The sequence below is a fragment of the Sylvia atricapilla genome, chromosome 24 (assembly GCF_009819655.1).
Source record: "Sylvia atricapilla isolate bSylAtr1 chromosome 24, bSylAtr1.pri, whole genome shotgun sequence".
NCBI lineage: Eukaryota > Metazoa > Chordata > Aves > Passeriformes > Sylviidae > Sylvia > Sylvia atricapilla.
Window position 1 is genome coordinate 917,925 of NC_089163.1, and position 21,786 is coordinate 939,710.

The 21,786-nt window shown below is 49.3% G+C and overlaps 1 protein-coding gene across 1 annotated transcript in view; it reads right to left on the bottom strand.

The window, feature by feature from the left end:
* Positions 1-6,765: 6,765 nt before the first annotated feature.
* Positions 6,766-21,786, bottom strand: part of MACO1 (macoilin 1) — a 94,296-nt gene continuing 79,275 nt past the window's right edge. The window contains exons 9-13 of the mRNA XM_066335492.1: positions 19,432-19,590; positions 17,867-18,049; positions 17,066-17,186; positions 8,630-8,804; positions 6,766-7,644 (exon numbers count right to left, since the gene is read on the bottom strand). Of these exons, the coding sequence (XP_066191589.1) occupies positions 7,442-7,644; positions 8,630-8,804; positions 17,066-17,186; positions 17,867-18,049; positions 19,432-19,590 (841 nt within the window). The 3' untranslated portion in view covers positions 6,766-7,441. The remainder of the gene's footprint in view (positions 7,645-8,629; positions 8,805-17,065; positions 17,187-17,866; positions 18,050-19,431; positions 19,591-21,786) is intronic.

Sequence of the window (21,786 nt, forward strand, 5' to 3'; positions counted from 1 at the left end):
TTTAACCCAAACTCAAATATCTCTGGATGAGCTGCACTGGAGGTTTCCTGCTCCCAGCCCCCGGGAAACCCAGGGAAAGGCCCTGGCTGGGAATTATCGATGGTCAGGCTCCTGCAGCGTGCCCGGGGCTGGGATTGCCCCTCCTGCCTCTGGCTTTTACACCAGGAATCCCAGAGCCCTGCTGCTGCTCCTTCCCAGGCAGCTCCAGAGGGGATGGAGCCAGTTCTGCCCCTGCCTCAGCTCCTTTTGGGCTCCTCCTGCGGGGTTTTATTGCCCCAGGGCGCTGCTGCCTCCTCCTCAGGAGTTTTCCCACCGGATCCAGCTCACACGTGGCTCCCTGGAAGTCACCGCTGGAGTTTAAAGTGTCCCTGTTTTGGGAAAAGAAAAAAAAAAAATAAATAGGAAGGCAGCTCCAAAGTGCTGCTCCACACCCATTTCCCTGGGTGGGAGTTGTTTTATTATTTGGGTTTTGTGTTTTTATTCCGGGTTTTCCTCCCAAGGAGGAACCCCGGGACAGGCAGGTCCTGAGGACCAGCGAAGCAGAGTCAAAAGATTTATTTTATTTCTGATTTATTTTAATTTCACCGAGTCCTGAGCCTGCAGAGCAGCGATTTTTGGGGGGGAAACCTCCTCGCTGTCTGTCCTTGGCTGTCCCTCCTGCCACCGCCGGTGTCACATTTACTGTCCCCTCCTGTCCCCTCTCCGAACGCCCAAAGCGATCGCGGTCGGTGTTTCCCCCCCGGCCCGGGCTGAACGCGCGTTTCCAGGAACTTTCTGCCTTTCGGGGAAACTCCTGCAATGTTTGCTTTGCTTTGCTTTGCTTTGGTTTGGTTTGGTGCAGCCTTCTCGCAGCCCCTGGGGACTGTCCCCGCGTTCTGTGGAGCAAGTTTTACCAGACACTCGCAGCCCCGGCTCCAAGGCCGCGGGAGGGTGGGGACTCAATGAATTAATTAGTTTTAATGAATGAATGAAGGCAGCAAAGGCGGGCTGTGCCCGGGCTTCGCTCTCTCCTCATCATCATCATCGGCGCTGATGGCAAATGGGGATCGAACGGGCTCCTCGAGCTCTGCTGGCCCCGAGTGAGGCACAGCCACATCAGGGGATGGCCCTGTCCTTGTCCCTGTCCCCAGGAGGGCTCCATCAGCGGATGGCCCTGGCCCTGTCCCCGGGATCCCTCAGGGAGGGATGTCCCTGTCCCCAGCATCCCAGGAGAGCTCCATGAGGAGATGGCCCTGTCCCCAAAATCCTCCCGGTTCCTCCTATGGCATCCCAGGAGGGCTCAGGGAGGGATGTCCCTGTCCCCAGGAGAGCTCCATGAAGGGATGTCCCTGTTCCCAGGATCCCTCAGTGAGGGATGTCCCTGTCCCCAGGAGAGCTCAGGGAGGAGATGTCCCTGTCCCCCGGATCCCAAAATTCCTCCCGGGGCCGTGCAGCATCCCAGGATCCCTCGGGGAGGAGATGTCCCTGTCCCCAGCATAGCTCCATGAGGGGATGTCCCTGTCCCCAGGAGAGCTCCATGAAGGGATGTCCCTGTCCCCAGGAGGGCTAAGGGAGGAGATGTCCCTGTCCCCAGCATAGCTCCATGAGGGGATGTCCCTGTCCCCAGGAGGGCTAAGGGAGGGGATGTCCCTGTCCCCGGTATAGCTCCATGAGGGGATGTCCCTGTCCCCAGGACCCCAAAGCCCACCCCGGGAGAGGCTGAGCACCCCCAGCTCAGGGCTCAGCCCCAGTGAAGCCAGCCCCTCCCTGCAGCCCCGCTGTAAATCTAATTTATAGGCGTGCTCAGGGCCCCAATTAACCACAGTCATTAGCAATTTGTTAATGAGTCAATTAACATGCTTTGGGATCTCTGGAGGAAGGGCATCATGAACACGATGGCATCAAACGGTGCCCAGATAAAGATCTGAGTGGGGCTGGGGCTGCCCCACTGAGCCCCTCCCATCGGGATGGATGGGAATGCTGCTGGGGTGGACAGGGTCCTGCTGGGATGGACTGGGATACTTTGGGGATACCCAGAATTGCTGCTGGGATATCCAGGAACACTTTTGGGATATCCAAGATTTCTGCTGGGATATCCAGAATTTCTGGGATGTCCAGGAACAGTTTTGGGATATCCAGGAATACCTTTAGGATATCCAGGAATACCTTTGGGATATCCAGGATTAACTTGGGATATCCAAGAATACTTTTGGGATATCCAGAATTGCTGCTGGGATATCCAGGAGTACCTTTGGGATATCCAGGAACACTTTTGGGATATTCCCAGGGCTGCAGCTGGGATGCCCTGGAAGCAGCAGGCTGGAGATGGGGAGCTGAGGTTTGACACCAAACTCCCATCTCAGCAGCAGCCAGGATATATCCGATATATCACAGCCTGGGCTGGATTTTCTGGGTTTTCCTGCAGATTCTCTTGTCCCACACTCGGGTTCCAGCCCCAGCCCAGTGCTGAGCTGCCCCTGCAGAGGGGAACGGGCCCAGGGCGAGGAGCAGCAGCCGCTGACTGCCTCCAGCGCTGCCCAGGCTGCAGAGCACAGCTCAGATCAGCTCCTAATCCCCACCAATTACAGCCCGGCTTAAACCTGAACGCAGAAGATTTAACGTCTCTTACCCAATTCCATCCATCAATTAGCCCCAGCCCCGCACACTTCAGCTGCCCTGAGAAAAATCTCTTTTTAATGCTTTCTGTGCCTCTAATGTTGGAATAACTGCTGCATGGAGAGGGTTTTTATTTTTGCTGTTAACCAAACTTAGAAATAATGATGAGATAAATACCTCTTAGGCCAACCCAACCCCAAACACCAAACCCAAACTCAACCCCAACCCCAACCCTGGATCTCCTCCTGGATTTGCCCCTCCAGGCAGAAGTTGGAGCAGGGGCACCGGGTTTGGCACAGCCCCTGGACCCAGCCCCACCTCCCCTGGGATGCTTTTTCCCACTGTCTGCTCCAAAAACGCCGGGGAATTGTCGAATTGTCGTTGGGCACACGAAGAGCTGGAGCCTGGTGACATTGGCTCCCATGGCAACCCGCCGTGGGTTCTCGGAGCACTTCCAGGATAATTAATAAAACCCTCCCCTGCACGTGGACCCTGCTCCGGGGGCTGGCACTGCTTCCCTGGGCACGTGGAGAAACCCAAAACATGAACTTTCCTGCCCTTTGCTGGTCCTTTCCCCGCTCTCATCCCCCAGGGGAAGCAAAGCCCCGGGAGGAGCTCCTTGAATCCCTTCTTGGAGCCCAAACTCAGCCAGGGGCAGGGCTGGGCTCTGAAGGGGTTTGTTTTAATCTCTGCAGTCAATTCATCTCGATTTGTTTCACCCTGTGGAGTTAAAACATCCCCGACCAGCACCAGGCCTTGGCAAATCCGTGCCAAAGCCCTTCCCTGCAGCTTCTCCTCCGGGTTCTGCCTCATTCTCCTTTGGAACAGGGGAAAAAACCAGCTTCAAAGGCCAGAGGGGTGAAATTCCCGGCCTGAAACACTCCAGGTGTCTCCATCTCCTCTGCAGGAGGGTCACAGGGCTGAGCCACATCCCTGCTGCACTCCCAGCCCCTTCCAGCCCAGGAGAGGAGGGGAAAGGACAGGATCTGGGACAGAGAGCAGCCCCAGGGGATCTGCTTTGGGATAAAGGACAGCATCCTGTACAGGGAGCAGCCCCATGGGCTCTGGATTGGGATAAAGGACAGGATCCTGTACAGGGAGCAGCCCCAGGGGATCTGGATTGGGATAAAGGACAGGATCCTGTACAGGGAGCAGCCCCATGGGCTCTGGATTGGGAAAAAGGACAGGATCCTGTACAGGGAGCAGCCCCAGGGGATCTGCTTTGGGATAAAGGACAGGATCCTGTACAGGGAGCAGCTCCACAGGCTCTGGATTGGGATAAAGGACAGGCTCCAGGGCAGGAGCAGCCCCAGAGGAGGGAAATCCTGCTGGATGCCCAGGGAAGGAAGGTCCCTGTCCCTGCTGCTGCCACTCACCTGAGGATTGTACCCAGGCAGGCACAGGCGGGGTTTAGGGGTGCCACCCCCAGCCCAGACAATTTTTGGGGTGACACCCCGAGCCCAGACAGAGTTTTTGGGGTGATACCCCCAGCCCAGACAGTTTTTGGGGTGCCACCCCGAGCCCAGACAGAGTTCTCAGCACAGACCACGCTGAGGCAATTCTCCCATCATTTCAGCCCAGGTTTGGGCACGAAGCAGCAGCTTTGGGATGGGATCGTCCCTGAGCCCCCCAAAGCCCCCGAGGCTCCTCTGGGGCTCAGGAGGAGCTGAAATTCCTGCCGGGGTTTCTCCCAGCGCTGGGATGCTGCTCCAGGCTCTCCGGGATGCTCAGCAGGATGGAGGAAAGGGAATTTCACTCACTGCCCTCGCCCAGCCAGGGCCCTGCCCCGGTGACCTTCCCCGATCACACATTAACTCTGCAGCAAACAATCATTAGGGAGCGTTTGCTGCCTTTAATAATTAAGGCTTTTATGGAGGCGCGGGCTCCCCTGGGAGCCAGAGGTGTGTGCAGGATGAATTCTGTCATCCAGGGCAGCGATAAACGAGGCAGGGAAAAGGGTTTGGATTCCTCTGCACTTGGTGAAGGTGCTGGAGCTGTAATTACACAGGTTATTAACTGCCAAACGCCAGGCGCAGGCGTTTCCACAGAGAAATCCTGCTCCTGGCAGCCCAAAAATGCGATCAGGGCAGGCTCCAGCTCCGGCAGCTGCTGGGAAATCCAGGGAGAGGGGGAAAAGGACAGGGGGAAAAAGGGAGAAAAACGAGAGGGGGAAAAAGGAGAGGGGGAAAAAGGGAGAAAAAGGAGAGGGGGGAAAAAGGAGAGGGAGAAAAAAGTGAGAAAAAGGAGAGGGAGAAAAAGGGAGAAAAAGGAGGAGGAAAAAGGAGAGGGGGAAAAAGGGAGAAAAAGGAGAGGGGGAAAAAAGGAGAGGGAGAAAAAAGGAGAGGGAGAAAAAAGTGAGAAAAAGGAGGGGGGAAAATGGAGAGGGAGAAAAAGGAGAGGGGGAAAAAGGAGAGGGGGAAAAAAGGGAGAAAAAGGAGAGGGAGAAAAAGGAGAGGGAGAAAGAAGGGAGAAAAAAGGGAGAAAAAGGAGGAGGAAAAAGGAGAGGAGGAAAAAGGAGAGGAGAGGTGCAGGGAGGCAAAGGCAAACTCTGGAATGAGGAGAGGAAGGAGCTCAGAGCCCACAGCTCCCAGCTCAGCGCTGCCTTTGCCTTGGGGATGGTGCTCAGAGCCCCAGGAATTAAATTTAAAATAATTAAAATCTAAAAAACCCGCAGTGCCAAGGGGAGCCCAAAGCAGGAGCAGCAATCCCTGACTCTGCTGGTGGGGACAGAACAAAGAAAGTGAGCACAGAGTCACCCAGGTCAGTTCTTCAGCTGGGAAAAGCTTCTCTTTTCTCCCCTTTTCTCCTCTTTTTTCTGCCTTTTTCAGCCTCCTGAGCTGGCCCGGGGCAGCTCCAGCACAGAAATTGCAGAGGGAAAATCGATGGTGTTGGTTTGCCAGCGCTGGGAAAAGGCAGGAGGAGACGCTCCCGGCGGATCAGAAACCGATTTTGATTTAAAATAGGAGTCGTTTAAATGTTCCTTTTTGTTGTTGCTGAAGTTTGGCTGCTGTGGGTAAAAAAAAAAACAAACCTGGGCACAAATCTGAGGATTCCTGAGCTCTTTGGGCTTCCCAGAGGAATTCCCTCTTCCTTCACACAACAACAACAACAACATGAAGTTGCAGGCAGAGGTCAGATTTAGGGAAAAAAAGGAATTTTTTGCCGGCCTGGGGAAAACTCCGGCTTTGGTCTCCAGAATCATCCAAAGCGTCCTGGGCCCTCTCGTGGCTGCTGGGGACAGGACACAAAGGGATTCTCCTTTTCTTTTCTACCAAACGCCCATTTGGTGTTTCTGGAAGGAGATTTTTTGGGGGGGTTTGGAGAAAGCCCCAAAACAGAAAGATCCATCTGTTGCACACAAATGTCCTGGAAAAAAAAAAAAATGTTTGGAGCAGCAGCTGCTGGGCACGGGAATGGCGTTGGATTGGGAATAATCCATTTGTGTGCCAATTAACACCATAATTAAACCCCAAAATATTTTCTTTTCAGAACTCCCAGACTCCACTGCTGTGTTTTGCAGAATCCTAAATTCTGGGGCTGGGATTTTCTCTCGGCTTCTCAGCCCTCCCAAACCCCCCACACCCTCCCCAACTCTGACCCACTGCAGTGCAAAAACCCCTTAAAACCCCCTTTTTCTGTGGCTGGAAACACACACCTTTAACTCAGTGCAATTCGAGAGATTCTTTAAAAACCCCTTCACAAAAATAACCTATAAACTCCTTGGCTGGAAATCCCTCAGACAGAAAGGGGAGATGGAGGGTACAAATGACAGGTGAATAAAATAAAATAAAATAATAATAATAATAATAAAAGCCCAGAACTGCAGCTTTTATTTTAACAGTGTCTCGTGGCCAGAACCTTGCACAGCTCCACCTTCACCCTCCTGCAGGGAGCTGGAGCCTCCCAGGGCACAACAAGGGATGAGTTGGGACCAAAAAAAAACCAGAGGCTGGCTCCTGCTGAACCCCCAAACCACGAGCAGCTTTGAGACAGAAGCTGGGTGACAGCGAAAGGGGAAAAAAAAATACTTTAAACCATCAAGTTTCCTCTTGAAATGTCTTTTCCCAAGGCACTGTGAACAAGACTGTTGAGCAATTCTCAATGACTGAAAAAAAAATAAAATAAAAACCCACCAATGGGGATTATAAATATTTCACACAACAACCACCATCACATCATCAGCTACTCTTTATTCCTTCCCTTAAACAACGGCCCTGGAATCTGTTTGGTCCTTTGAGAGGGGAAAAAAAAAATAAATCAAATTATCTTCTGCAACATCCACGTGTTTTGTATTTAATACATCTATAAATCGAAGCTTTGTTGGATTGTTTGAACCCTTTCACTGGGGAAACCTGAAGGGGTTTTCCTCCCTGAATCTGCAAATCCAATTGGATCATTAAATAAAAAAAAAAAGAAAAACAAACTGAGGAGAAAGGGTTGAAAACCAAGCAAAGCCCTGTGTTGTTTTTTTATTTTTTGTGTTTTTGTGTTTTTTTTTTCAAGAGGAAACCATGCAAGAGTACATAAAAAGGCAAAAATTGGCTACTTGAAAACCAAGAATCGTTTTTAATGCGTTGGCCAAGGAAAACAAATCGCAGAAGTTCTGTGAGGTCTCCTAAAATTTTACAAGAAAAAAAAAAAAAAAAAACCAAACCAATGGGCAGTTCTAATCAAATGCCTTTTTTTTTTTTTTTTATTTTCTCCTTTTTTTTTTTTTCTCCTTTTCTCCTGCTGGAAATGACAACAAACACAGTCCCACACGAAACAATTTCCCTCATGACTGCAGGAGAGCCCCGGGGGGATCCTGCAGCCCCCAGGGCACAGAGAACCTTGGCTTGGCTTTCATTCATTTCTTCAGGGGCTGATAGACAGAGGCATTGGGGTCCAGCCCAGAGGGGCTGGGCTCCACGAATTTGGAAGAATAATGTGGGGACACGGGGCTCAGGGTGCTGGTGGCTGCAGTGTAGCTGATGCTGGGCATCACTGCCATCACCTCGGCGATCTTCTGTTTGAGCTCCTTGATCTCCTGGTCCTTCTGCAGGATCTGCCCTGCAAAAAGGCAAAAGCACAGCGCTCAGGGAGCCTCCGGGAAAAGCAGAATGGTGCCTTTTCTCCTCCAGCCCGAGAGCCCTGCCAACCCCCAGGTCAGGGTGGGGTTTAATGAACTCTAATTACCACAGGACAGAACTTTTATAAGTGCCCCGGTGATTTCACACTGTTTGGATTCACTGTGTCACCCCCAAGGGTTGTTCCTATTTCATCTCCTTTTTCTGCCTTTTTTTTTTCTGCCTTTTACCTTTCCCCTTCCCCAAACCCCTCACAGAAGCCCGAATATTTGGTGTAAAACCTGTTTGTTTTCCAAACTGCCCCATTGCCACCGTTTTTCCCTGAGTTTTCACACCACCACCACAGCGACCCAAAAAACCCACTTTGTTTTTGCTGAAACAAAACCAAACCACTGCTCCCTCTAATTAAATATTCCTGCCATCAAGCAGCCCTCTGCAGGGAAATTAAACTGGATTACGAGCAGAGTTAGTGAGTTTTGCTCCGTGGTGGGCACAGCTGCACAAAGCCTGGGCTGGGTTTAGTTTGTTTTCTGCTCCCTCTGGTGGCTCCACCAGCAGTGCCCACACTCCCCTCACCTGCTGAGGGCTAAAACAGGTCGGGTTCTCCCCAGATTTAGGTTTTATTGACTTGAGGAATAATAAAATATTAATATTAGGATGAAAGGACAGCAGCTTCATAACAGGCTTAGTTTAATTCATTGATCTTTTTTAGAGAGTTCTTCCAGAGCTTTAAAAGATCTCCAGCTCTCTGTAATGGTTTATAAAATACAGAAAATAATAAGGAATTAATTTAAACACCCATTTTAACGTTTATTATCAGCCTGATGGGCTGGGGCAGCTGAGGTCAGGTGGTTTAAGCTCCACATCCCCAAAGCTGAAAACACCAAATTCCCTCTGAGAGCTGAGTGAGGGCCACAAAATTCCAAGATTTTTCCCCCAATGTGTGTGGAATGGAAGCCCCCAGGTACCTTGGGCAATCTCCAGCTGCCTTTTTGCATCTCCCAGGGCAGAGAAAAGGTCCAGCTTGATCCTGGTCTCTGCACTGAGGCTGTTCTCCAGGTGCTGGGTCTTGTCCTGCATGGCTGAGAGTGCTGACATCAACACCTCCGTGTCCTTCTCGTTCTCCTTGTACTTCCTCAGCTCCTGCAGGGCAAAATCCCCACGGGAAGGGCAAAAATGTCAGTCTGGGGACAGAAATGTCAGCCTGGAGGGCAAAAATGCCAGTCTGGGGACAGAAATGTCAGCCTGGAGGGCAAAAATGCCATCCTGGAGGGCAAAAAATATCATCTGGGGCTAGAAATGCCATCCTGGGGGGTAAAAAAATGTCATCTGGGGACAGAAATGTCATCTAGGGGGCAAAAATGCCAGCCTAGGGGGTAAAAAATGTCATTGTGGGGGTAAAAAATGTCAGCCTGGGGCAAAAAAATGTCATCTGGGGACAAAAATGCCACCCTGGGGGAGTTTACACAGCAGAGAGCCCCAGGAGTCTCTCTCCTTCCCCACACTGGGCCTGGTATTAGTTAAAATGCTGGTTAATTAAGGTTGGCAGTATCACCTCCAGTAATTACAGGTGGGCACCCTGTAAGTGATTAAAGCCATAATTCCAGCCTCATTTGCTCTGGGCCTCACCCTCCACCCAAAAATCCCCAAAAATCCCCAAAAAATCCCTTTCCAAGGGGCAGCTGAGCTCCACAGCCAGGCTGGGGGAGTGGGAAAAGGCTGGAATCACACAAGTGTTCACTCTGAGAGCATCAAATGCAGGTCAAACCCACCCCAAAGTGCCACATCCATGGTTTTGGACACTTTCTGGACACTTCCAGGGCTGTGGATTCCATCACTGGACAGCCCTTTGCAGTGGGTTTAGGGCAATATGGAAAAAGCTTTTCTAAAATCCAATTTAAATGGCTGATTCAAGGGGTTATTTTTAGCTCACATGAAAACCTCACTGTGCTGCAATGCCAGAAATTAAGGGTGTCCTGGGTTGTAGTTTAGGGTGTATTCTATCACCATCTTCAGTTTAATGGCCCATCAATGCCTTTTGCATGACTCAGAGATAACTCCCTCCGGGCGTTATCTCTCTCTTTAATGGGCCATTAAGGCTCTCTTCCATGACTCATCATCCCATTGTGAGATGCTCCGCCCATGGGGAAGAGCCAAGCATTCTCACCTGGATATAAGCTGGGATTTGGGACAGTAGAAGCAGCCCTCTCCCACTGGATTCCCAGAGGACTGGAGCTACCAGACCTTTCTACAAGATTTCTGTTTCAAGAAGACCACCTCGTCTGGACTGTTTCCATCACCCTGATCAGGTTGTATTCTGACTCTGTCACTGGTTTTTTCTTTTTGTATTTATTTTATTTTATTCTATTTTATTTTCCTTTTCTTCTCATTAAATTTTATTTCTGATTTAGAGCCTCTTACTTGGTTTGTTTTTAAACCACAACATATTTTTGGCGCCCAACGTGGGGCAGAGGCAATAAGAAAAGTCAGAAATTACAATCTTATTGAAGACACCTGTCTGTTATGATGCCCAACATGCTTACATGTGTCTTATACCTATCTCTCTATATTTTTCCAAACGTGGGGCACTATCTGCCGGCATTAATACTCCTGCATAGACCAGGATATGGTACTAAAATTGCTTTACTGGTCTATTATGTCCATTGCTTGATAAAATCTGAGGCAATGAACATTATTCAGAATATATACCCAGTTTTGTATTCTTGTTCTAGTCTAGGATGCTACGTCTGGAGCCTCAACAATCTCACCCAGCCCCTGTGGGGAGGAGTAAAGAATGATTTTTTCCAGCTTTTCAGGAAGGACACAGCAGTTTTTGAAAATATTGAGTACCCTCTGGATGCCAAGGACAGCATAATGTTCTTGTTAGTCTTGCTTGGTTTTCTCTGTACAGCCTGCACCATGCTTAGAATCAAAACACTGCATGGTGTCTTGGAGCATGTTCTTAAAGAAGTAGAAGAAGTAAAAAGAAGCAAAGCAATAACATCGACGACTACACAGACTCTCACAGAGGAAAAAGGAACCAAAAGTGCTGTCAGCATCTCCACACAAACTGTCACTGAACCGGAACAGCCTAAACCAGTAGCAGTTGCCACCACTCAGAAGAAGAAATCAAGGAGCAAATCAGTCCGCATAGCGACTGACGAGGATGGAGCAGGACCTTCGCACTCAGCTGAAGAGACAGAGACAGAGATCATCACCCGCTCTCTATCTCTAGGTGAGCTGCGTGACCTGCGAAGGGAATTCACCCGTCAGACCAACAAGTCTATCCTCACCTGGCTGCTCCGCATCTGGGATGCTGCAGCCAATGACACCATTCTGGATGGAACTGAGGCCAGGCAACTGGGATCACTGTCCCGCGATGTGGTCATTGACCAGGGAATTGGAAAAACCCAAGAAACTCTCAGCCTCTGGCAGCGACTGCTAACAAGTGTGAAAGACAGATACCTTTGTAAAGAAAACCTCCTAGTGCACCAAAGAAAATGGAACACAATAGAACAAGGTATCCGATGCCTAAGGGAATTGGCTGTGCTGGAGATCATTTTTGCAGAAGATGAGAGATTTCCTAAGAGCCCAGATGATGTCCAGTGCACATCACGGATGTGGTTGAGATTTGCACGGCTTGGACCAGAGATGTACTCACGTTACCTGGCAACACTGCAATGGAGAGAAGGTGAGGACAAGGTGGGTGTCCTGGCTAATAAACTAAGGATTTACGAGGACACTGTCACCGCCCCAGTTCGTGCCCATGTCTCATCTGTGGAAACAAGACTGGCTGAGCAAGTCAGGAACTTAATTGAAGAAGGCCATCAGAAACTGAAAAAAGAACTTAAGGAAGAAATTTACGATATTTCACCAGAGCCGACGAGAGTCTCTGCGATTAGGAGCAGGCGTCCCCCAGCCAGGGAGAGAGGATACACACCCCGAGGTAACCTTTGGTCTTTTCTTCGGGAGCATGGAGAAGATATGAAGAAGTGGGATGGAAAACCTACCTCCTCCTTAGCAGCCCGGGTACGTGAACTGAAAAGAGAAATGCCTACAACAAAAAGCTCATCTAGAATCAGTGTTGCTCCGGTCTCTCGTGCACAGAACTCCAGACGTTACAGGAATGATGATATGACTGATCCTCTTGAAAGAACCTCAGCAACTCATTTACAGGAAGAGAACAACGTATGCGATGACCAGGAATAGGGGGGCCCTGCCTCTAGCCAGGAAGAGGAAAGGGACAATCGGATCTACTGGACTGTGTGGATCCGATGGCCTGGCACATCTGACCCACAAAGATATACGGCATTGGTTGACACTGGGGCCCAATGTACCATGATGCCATCAAGGTATGTAAGAACAGAATCCATTTCTATTACAGGAGTAACAGGAGGGTCCCAGGAACTGACTGTATTAGAGGCCGAAGTGAGTTTAACTGGGAAGGAGTGGCAGAAACACCCTATCGCAACTGGCCCAGAGGCCCCATGCATCCTCGGCATAGACTATCTCAGGAATGGATATTTCAAAGATCCAAAAGGATATCGTTGGGCTTTTGGGATAGCCGCAGTGATGAAAGAAGGCATCAGACAATTGAATACCTTGCCTGGTCTCTCAGATGACCCCTCTGCTGTGGGACTGCTGAAAGTAGAAAAACAAGAAATACCAATTGCCACAGCAACAGTACACCGTCGGCAATACCGCACAGACAGAAACTCTGTGATCCCCATACATGAGATGATCCGCAAACTGAAAAGCCAAGGAGTGGTCAGTAAGGCCCGTTCACCTTTCAACAGCCCGATTTGGCCGGTGCGTAAGTCCAGTGGAGAATGGAGACTGACGGTGAATTATCGTGGTCTGAATGAAGTCACGCCACCACTGAGCGCTGCTGTGCCAGACATGTTAGAGCTTCAGTACGAGCTGGAGTCCAAAGCAGCAAAGTGGTATGCAACCATTGATATCGCCAACGCCTTCTTCTCCATTCCTTTGGCAGCAGAGTGCAGACCTCAGTTTGCCTTCACCTGGAGGGGCGTGCAGTACACCTGGAACCGACTGCCCCAGGGGTGGAAACACAGCCCCACCATCTGCCATGGACTGATCCAAGCTGCACTGGAAAAGGGTGAGGCTCCAGAGCATCTGCAGTACATTGACGACATCATCATATAGGGGAATACACCAGAGAAGGTCTTCAAGAAAAGAGAAGAAATTATCCAAATTCTGCTGAAAGCTGGTTTTGCCATTAAAAGAAGCAAGGTTAAGGAACCAACTCAAGAAATCCAGTTCTTGGGGGTCAAATGGCAGGATAGTCGTCGCCAAATCCCCACAGAAATAATCAACAAGATCACAGCCATGTCCGCACCTACCAACAAAAAGGAAACACAAGCTTTCCTAGGTGCCATAGGCTTTTGGAGGATGCACATTCCTGAGTACAGTCAGATCGTGAGCCCTCTCTACTTGGTGACCCGCAAAAAGAATGATTTCCACTGGAGGCCTGAACAGCAACAAGCTTTTGTTCAGATCAAGCAAAAGATTGCTCATGCAGTAGCCCTGGGCCCCGTCAGGACGGGACCAGATGTGAGGAATGTGCTTTACTCCGCAGCTGGAAACAATGGTTTGTCTTGGAACCTTTGGCAGAAGGTGCCTGGGGAAACTCAAGGCCGACCATTGGGATTCTGAAGCAGAAGTTACAGAGGCTCCGAGGCCAACTACACTCCCACAGAGAAGGAGATCTTGGCTGCCTATGAAGGAGTTCAAGCCGCCTCAGAAGTGATTGGCACTGAAACACAGCTGCTTTTGGCACCCCGACTGCCAGTGCTGGGGTGGATGTTTAAGGAAAAGGTTCCTTCCACACATCATGCCACCGATACCACATGGAGCAAATAGATTGCCCTCATTACACAGCGCGCCCGCATTGGAAACCCAAATCGCCCTGGGATTCTGGAAGTTATAACGAACTGGCCGGAAGGGGAAACTTTTGGATTATCGTCTGAAGAAGAAGAAGAAGAAAAGCAAGTAACACGCGCTGAGGAAGCCCCACCATATAATGAGCTACCGAAGACTGAAAGACGATATGCTCTGTTCACTGATGGCTCCTGCCGAATTGTAGGAGCTAACCGGAAATGGAAAGCTGCAGCATGGAACCCCACACGACAAGTTGCACAAGCTACCGAGGGACAAGGTGGATCGAGTCAAGTTGCAGAGCTTAAAGCTGTCCAGCTGGCTTTGGAAATTGCTGAACGAAAAAAGTGGCCGAGGCTTTATCTCTACACTGACTCATGAATAATAGCTAATGCTCTGTGGGGATGGCTGAATCGCTGGAAAAAGGCCAATTGGCAGCGCAGAGGAAAACCCATCTGAGCCGCTGACATTTGGCAAGACATCGCCGCCCGAGTAGAGAGGCTGACCGTGAAAGTTCGACATGTGGATGCGCATATACCCAAAAGCCGGGCTAATGAGGAGCATCGCAACAACGAGCAGGTAGACAAAGCTGCCAAGGTGAAAATATCACAAGTGGATCTAGATTGGCAGCACAAGGGAGAATTATTCCTAGCTCGTTGGGCCCATAATGCCTCTGGTCATCAGGGAAGAGATGCAACATATCGATGGGCCCGTGACCGAGAGGTAGACCTTACTATGGACAGCATCTCACAGGTCATCCACAGCTGTGAAACCTGCGCTGCAATCAAACAGGCCAAGCGAATGAAGCCTCTGTGGTATGGTGGACGATGGCTGAAGTACAGGTACGGGGAAGCCTGGCAAATTGACTATATCACCCTTCCCCAAACACGCCAAGGAAAGCGGTATGTGCTGACCATGGTGGAAGTCACCACTGGATGGCTGGAAACCCACCCTGTGCCTCATGCCACTGCCCGGAACACCATCCTGGACCTTAAAAAACAAATCCTGTGGAGACACGGCACCCCTGAGAAAATTGAGTCGGACAATGGAACCCATTTCAAGAACAACCTTATAAACACCTGGACTAGAAAACATGGTATTGAATGGATATACCACATTCCTTATCATGCACCAGCTGCCGGGAAAGTTGAACGGTGCAATGGACTATTAAAGACTGCCCTGAAGGCACTTAGTGGGGGAACCTTCAAAAATTGAGAACTAAACTTAGCCAAAGCCACATGGATAGTTAACACCCGAGGGTCTGTCAATCGAGGTGGTCCTGCCCAGTCTGAACCCTTACACACAGTGGATGAAGACAAAGTACCTGTGGTACACATGAAGGACATTTTAGAAAAGAGTGTTTGGATTAATCCCACTTCAGGCAAAGGCAAACCCGTCCATGGGATTGTCTTTGCTCAAGAACCTGGCTACACTTAGTAGGTAATGCAGAAAGATAGAGAAACCCGTTGTGTACCACAGGGAAACTTAATTTTAAGTGAGAGCAGTGTGTAAGGTTTCATTCTGTATGTATATATGCATTCATCTGTAAGAATGTATTGATTTAGGCATGTTGTAGATGGTAATAGAATAAGGGGTGGATTGTCCTGGGTTGTAGTTTAGAGTGTATTCTATCACCATCTTCAGTTTAATGGCCCATCAATGCCTTTTGCATGACTCAGAGATAACTCCCTCCGGGCGTTATCTCTCTCTTTAATGGGCCATTAAGGCTCTCTTCCATGACTCATCATCCCATTGTGAGATGCTCCGCCCATGGGGAAGAGCCAAGCATTCTCACCTGGATATAAGCTAGGATTTGGGACAGTAGAAGCAGCCCTCTCCCACTGGATTCCCAGAAGACTGGAGCTACCAGACCTTTCTACAAGATTTCTGTTTCAAGAAGACCACCTCGTCTGGACTGTTTCCATCACCCTGATCAGGTTGTATTCTGACTCTGTCACTGGTTTTTTCTTTTTGTATTTATTTTATTTTATTCTATTTTATTTTCCTTTTCTTCTCATTAAATTTTATTTCTGATTTAGAGCCTCTTACTTGGTTTGTTTTTAAACCACAACAAAGGGAAATTAAGGGAAAAGAAAAACAGGGAGCAATTATCCTGGATGGAAGAGCCAGGCAACCTGTGGCTGGGGGAAATAAAAAAAAATGCACACAAAAAATAATTCTGTACCTTCAAATGGAGGGAGACAAGGGTGAAAAGGGGGAAATATTAATGCCTGCCATAACAAAAAAAAAAACCTTCTCTAACAGCTTGGAGATGCTAAAATGCATGGAATTGAAAAGCTTAATTAGAGCTGGGTTTAATTATCTGAAAGCCATGCTCAAACACTCCGTGGATAAAGCCCACTTGTTGTGGAGGGTTTGGTAAATCCAGGGACAAGGAGGCTGCACCTGGTTGGGAAAGGAGGCCACAGCAGCACCAGGTGGGGTTTGAAGGGGCATTAAAAATCCATTTTCATGCAGCTTGTCAGTCTGAGCACATCCTTAGGACAGGAGTAAGGGCACACACTTGAGCTCTTGAGCTGTAACAAACCCAACCCTGTTTGCTGCACATCCACCATGAAGTATTCTCAATATTTCACAAAGAAATAAAACAGCCTGCCCATTGCTCCAGACTGCCCTGAACAAGTGACATTTATGGTTTATCACAATGAGGCTGCCACAGGATCCTGACAAGAGGAGGAAAATGCTGTTGAGGGGATTCTACCCTCAGCCTACACAGACCAGAGGGTTTGGGGGAAAAAATCCCTATTTAACAGAATGGTGTGGATTGAGCCTCTGGGGACATTCCCTGACCATGGAATGGTTTGGATGGAGCCTTGGGGACATTCCCTGCCTATGGAATGGTTTGGATGGAGCCTCTGGGGACATTCCCTGCCCATGGAATGGTTTGGATGGAGCCTCTGGGGACATTCCCTGCCTATGGAATGGTTTGGATGGAGCCTTGGGGACATTCCCTGCCCATGGAATGGTTTGGATGGAGCCTTGGGGACATTCCCTGCCCATGGAATGGTTTGGATGGAGCCTTGGGGACATTCCCTGCCCATGGAATGGTTTGGATTGAGCCTCTGGGGACATTCCCTGGCCATGGAATGGTTTGGATGGAGCCTTGGGGACATTCCCTGACCATGGAATGGTTTGGATGGAGCCTCTGGGGACATTCCCTGACCATGGAATGGTTTGGGTGGAGCCTTGGGGACATTCCCTGCCCATGAAATGGTTTGGATGGAGCCTCTGGGGACATTCCCTGACCATGGAATGGTTTGGATTGAGCCTCTGGGGACATTCCCTGGCCATGGAATGGTTTGGATGGAGCCTTGGGGACATTCCCTGACCATGGAATGGTTTGGATGGAGCCTCTGGGACATTCCCTGGCCATGGAATGGTTTGGATGCAGCCTCTGGCCCCTCCTAGCCCTGGAGGAGCAGCACTCCCTTTGCTCCCATGCAGATCCCAGGATTTGGGAGCTCTCCCTGGTGCTGTGGCCTTACCTGAACTTTCATTTCCAGCTCTCTGATCTGATCCTCCTTCAGTTTGATGTCGATTGTTAACTTCTTGCACTCTGTCTCCAGCTCCCGGATGCGATTCCGTAAGGACTCGGTGCACTCCCCCCTGCAGGGACAGAACAGCACAAACACACGTGGAGTGACAGCCAGGCTGCCACTGCTCAGCTCTTTGCAACAGGAAAAATGAAAATAAAAACCCAAGCATTGAAAAGGAGGGGCCAATTCTGTCTTGTCAATAAAATGATCCTCCCTCCACAGTGACAACGCAGGAAGTGAGTCAGTGCCACACCTCGAGTTTTGGGAGATTTGGGGTATTGATGAAATAGTCATCATGAGATGCAGGAGAGCAGAAAAGCAGGGATAATCCTTTACAGAAAAGCAGGGATAATCCTTTACATTTGGAGCCCTGCAGGTTGAAGTGACCCCAGTTTGTGCTGTGGGACTACAGAGCACTGGGAGCCACTGCCCCGGCAGGAAAACTCCAGCATTCGGGGCAATGCCACTGCAGAAATCCTGAATTCCCAGTCCCCAGGTGAAAGGAGAGGCTCCTGTGAGCAGGACACAGCCCTGGGAGCAGGATGCAGCAGGTAATTTAGAGCACACTCATCCTTTACACGTGTAAATGTCATGTAGGCACCGCGGCTCAGCTCCAGGGGAAGACATCTCCCAGTGCTGCCTCGTTTTAACACAAATAAACCTCTCAAGGCAAGTAAAGCTGGTTTTTAAATAAAAGATCAACCACAGGCCCCTCCTCCCTGCCCCAGAGCCTCCCCAAGGGCACAGCACCTCGTGGCAGCAGCAAAGGCCACAGCTCGTGCAGCGGTTGCTTCTTCCAACTTCTTCCTTTTCTTTTCTTCCATTAATTGCTTTTCTACAAAGGTTCGTGCCTCCTGCTCTGCCTTTAGCTTCTTCTCCAGCTGGCTGATCATTTGTTTGTCTTTTTGTTTCATCTGTACAGCGTTGTGCAATCTGCAGGGGGACAGGGGCCCTTCATTAAAATGCACTCATTAACACCCAGCTGGCCCCGGATGTCACCTCAGGGTTATGTCACACAGCCCCAGGCAGTGGCACCCGCTGGTTATAAATGCCAATAGAGTTCAGTTTGCACCTATAGATTAGCTTTTAGTGATAGGTATTTTACTAATAGACCTATAGCTAGGTGTATATATAATACTTCAATAAATTATATTAATATCTGTACACATTATATATACATTATATATAACATGTACACATATTTTATAGACACGTTATGTATTTATACACGTTATATATACACATTCTATACTATATACACATATACACTATCCATAAGCATTCTATACTTTATATACATTCTACACTATATACACATGCTATATATAATGTATATATACCCAATATATACATTATACACAGTATATATATACACAATATATACAATGCATATCTACAGTACCTATACTATATACACAACATATAGTGTATATATACTAGATACACAATATATAGTGTCATATAGTGTATAGATATTATATATAATGTATATATACCATATACAGTATATATAGTAGTATAGTATATATATTATATATAACGTATATATACTAGATACACAATATATATAGTGTCATATAGTATATATATTATATGTAATGTGTATATATATTATATATAATGTATATATAGTATATATAATGTGTATATATACATTATATACTATCTATACATTCCATACCCATCCACATCCACCCCATCCTGTCCATACCTCCCCTGTCCCATCCATACCCACTCTCTATAATCTATACATCCCATACCCATCCGTACCCACCCCATACAGTCTATACCTCCCATCCCCACCCACACTCACCCCATCCTGTCCATACATCCCCTGTCCCATCCACACCCACCCCATACAGTCTATACCTCCCACACTCACCCCATCCTGTCCATACATCCCCTGTCCCATCCGTACCCACCCCATACAGTCTATACCTCTCACACCCACCCTATACTGTCTATACATCCCATACCTACCCATACAGTCTATACATCCCATATCCCACCCACACCCACCCCATCCTGTCCATACCTCCCCTGTCCCATCCATACCCACTCTCTATAATCTATACATCTCCTGTCCCACCCACACCCACCCCATCCTGTCCATATATCCCATACCCACCCCATACAGTCTACACAACCCATATCCCACCCACACCCACCCCATACTGTCTATACCTCCCACACCCACCCCATCCAGTCCATACCTCCTGTACCCACCCACACCCACCCCATCCAGTCCATCCCTCCCATCCCCTGCCCATCCCGCGGCTGTCCCCGTTGACCCCGTTGACCCGGAGCCCACGCACTTGTTCTGCAGCAGCTCGTTCTCCTGGCGCAGCTGGCCCATCTCTGCGCGGCTGCCGCGCTCGGCGGAGCTCAGCGAGCTCACCTGGCTGCGCAGCTCCTGCTCCACCTGCCGGCTGGCCTGCAGGTCAGCCTTCAGCTTCTTGATGTCCTGCTCCAACCTGCGGAGACAGCCGCAGCCCTGAGCCCCGGCGGCGCCCCAGGACCGAGTCCGGTGGGTACCCGGGGTTATCTCACTGCCCACACCCGGCTCTGAGCTCCCACCGACAGGGAGAGCAGAGCCCACGGCATCACACTGCCCCGGAGGGGCTCTGAAGGACCCTCAGGTGGTGTCCTGTCACCCAGAGCTGAGGCCAGGCTGCTCGGTTGTCACCCCAACATGTCAGTGTTCTCTCATGGCACATGTGATGTGCACATGTTAAGTCAGCCCCAGCTCAGGAGTCAGTAAATTTAAGTTTTAATTGCTCTGGAACACAGACCATCTGCTCTACGCTCGAAATTGTAGCTTTGGAAAGTTCCTGAAAGATTCGTGTAATCTTATTAATTAAAATATTGTTAAATAGAACCCAGTGTTTCGGAAGGGAGGCACTCAGCTCACTTTGATTTTTTTTTTTTTCCCCTCCACGAATAAGGTTATTGATTCTTAGAATGAAAAACACATCACAGCTGAATAATCGACCTCTTTAAACTCTGTTATACACTTATTTAAAGCAAATCCACCCCAGCCATGCTCACACAACCCTCCTCTGCCCTGCCAGCTATTGACTGGAGAGCTTTAAAGTGCCCATAAAGAAGATGAAGGTGGTTTTATTTCCGTTCTGAACTCGTGGCAGTGGGGAGCCATCAGAAGAGCTGCTGCCCCCAGTGACACTCAGCACCGCAGAGGAACGGCTGCAGCTTTTTCATTTCTTAATCAAACACTGTCGGGTTTCAGCGCAGGGAAATCTCAGCCTGAAAAGCCCCAGGAGATGAGCAGGGAGAGGATCCTGTGCCACTGAACCAGAGGGGGAGTGTGGAACCACCAAAGCTGGGGAAACCCAGACAAGTGGGTTGGTAACAGCTCCAACAGCCCAGAGAGGTGAGAGGGGCAGTGAGGAGCAGCTCTGCAGCCTGGGACACCTCACCCAACCCAAACCTCTGCCTCTGCAGGTCTGTGAAATGCCCTCCTGGGAAGAGGAATTCCTTCAGGGCACTAAAAATGGGCAAAAGAACCCTTAAACAGAAAAAAAAAAAAAATCATCACCTTACAGGCCAATAACAGCACACAGCAAACACTCACCTCAAAGGGGAGTGCACAGATCACCTCAACGCCTGCTGCTCTGCTGAGGGAAAGGATTTGCAAATCTCTGCAAATATTCCAGGCTCAGCCCCAAAAAGGGAACAGCAGCAGCTGGTTTCGGGTGAGTTTTGGGTGAGTGTGAGTGTTCAGTGATGCACAGGGCAGTTGCTGGGCAAAGAAAACAGAGTTTCATTTCACCTGCCAAAAAAGCAGCAGCCCAGTGTTTTAGAGAGAGCAAATGCTTTAATTAAAGGCAGTGAGAAGCTGTAGGAACCACCACCAGACTGGGCTGTGCCAACAGCTGATTGGTTTTAATCCAGGCTTCCATTAAAAAATGCTGTTTCCATAGAGGAACACACCTGAACCCCAAATTTTACACGGACCCACGAATAATTTCAAGTGATAACTGAAGAGAAGAGGTGTAAATAGCTTTTACCTCTAGCTCAGACTATGCCAAGCTAAGATACCCCAGGGGTTATTTTGGGAATTGAGCATTCCAGGAAAAGCAGCCCTGAGCAGGAGGCCAGAGCAGCCCAGAGGTGCTGGCACAGCACAGGCTGAACTGGGATTTTGGGCAGTGGGGATCTGCTCTGAGCTCAGGGCTGTGGAGCCATCTGCTTGGTGACACTCCTGCACCTCAGTGTTCCCAGGGCTGCTCCAAAAACACCCAGCTGGGATGGAGAAACCTGCAGGATGCAACCCTGGAGCAGAGATCAGGCCCCAGCTTGTCCCTCTGTGTGCAGGGAATTTGTGGGATGGGGGCTCAGGGAGGGTGGAACATCCATGAGACATCACTCCAAAGGGGTCAGAAAAAATAGATTTACCACAGAAAAATTCCTCTCTTTGCAGTCAATGCCACATATTGGAAATTGCTTTATCAATGGGAATGAGGCTTTACAGGAAGGTTTTAGCAGGTTTTAATTACCCCTTGTCATTACATTGAAGGTTTTGCTCCAGCTTTGAACACCAGAGCAGAGAATATCTGTTTTGTGCCAATTCCAGAGCAAATGCAGGCTAAAACCAGAGGAAAATCCGAATCCATCATCATGCAAAGGCTTCCCTGGTGCTCCCTCTGCCC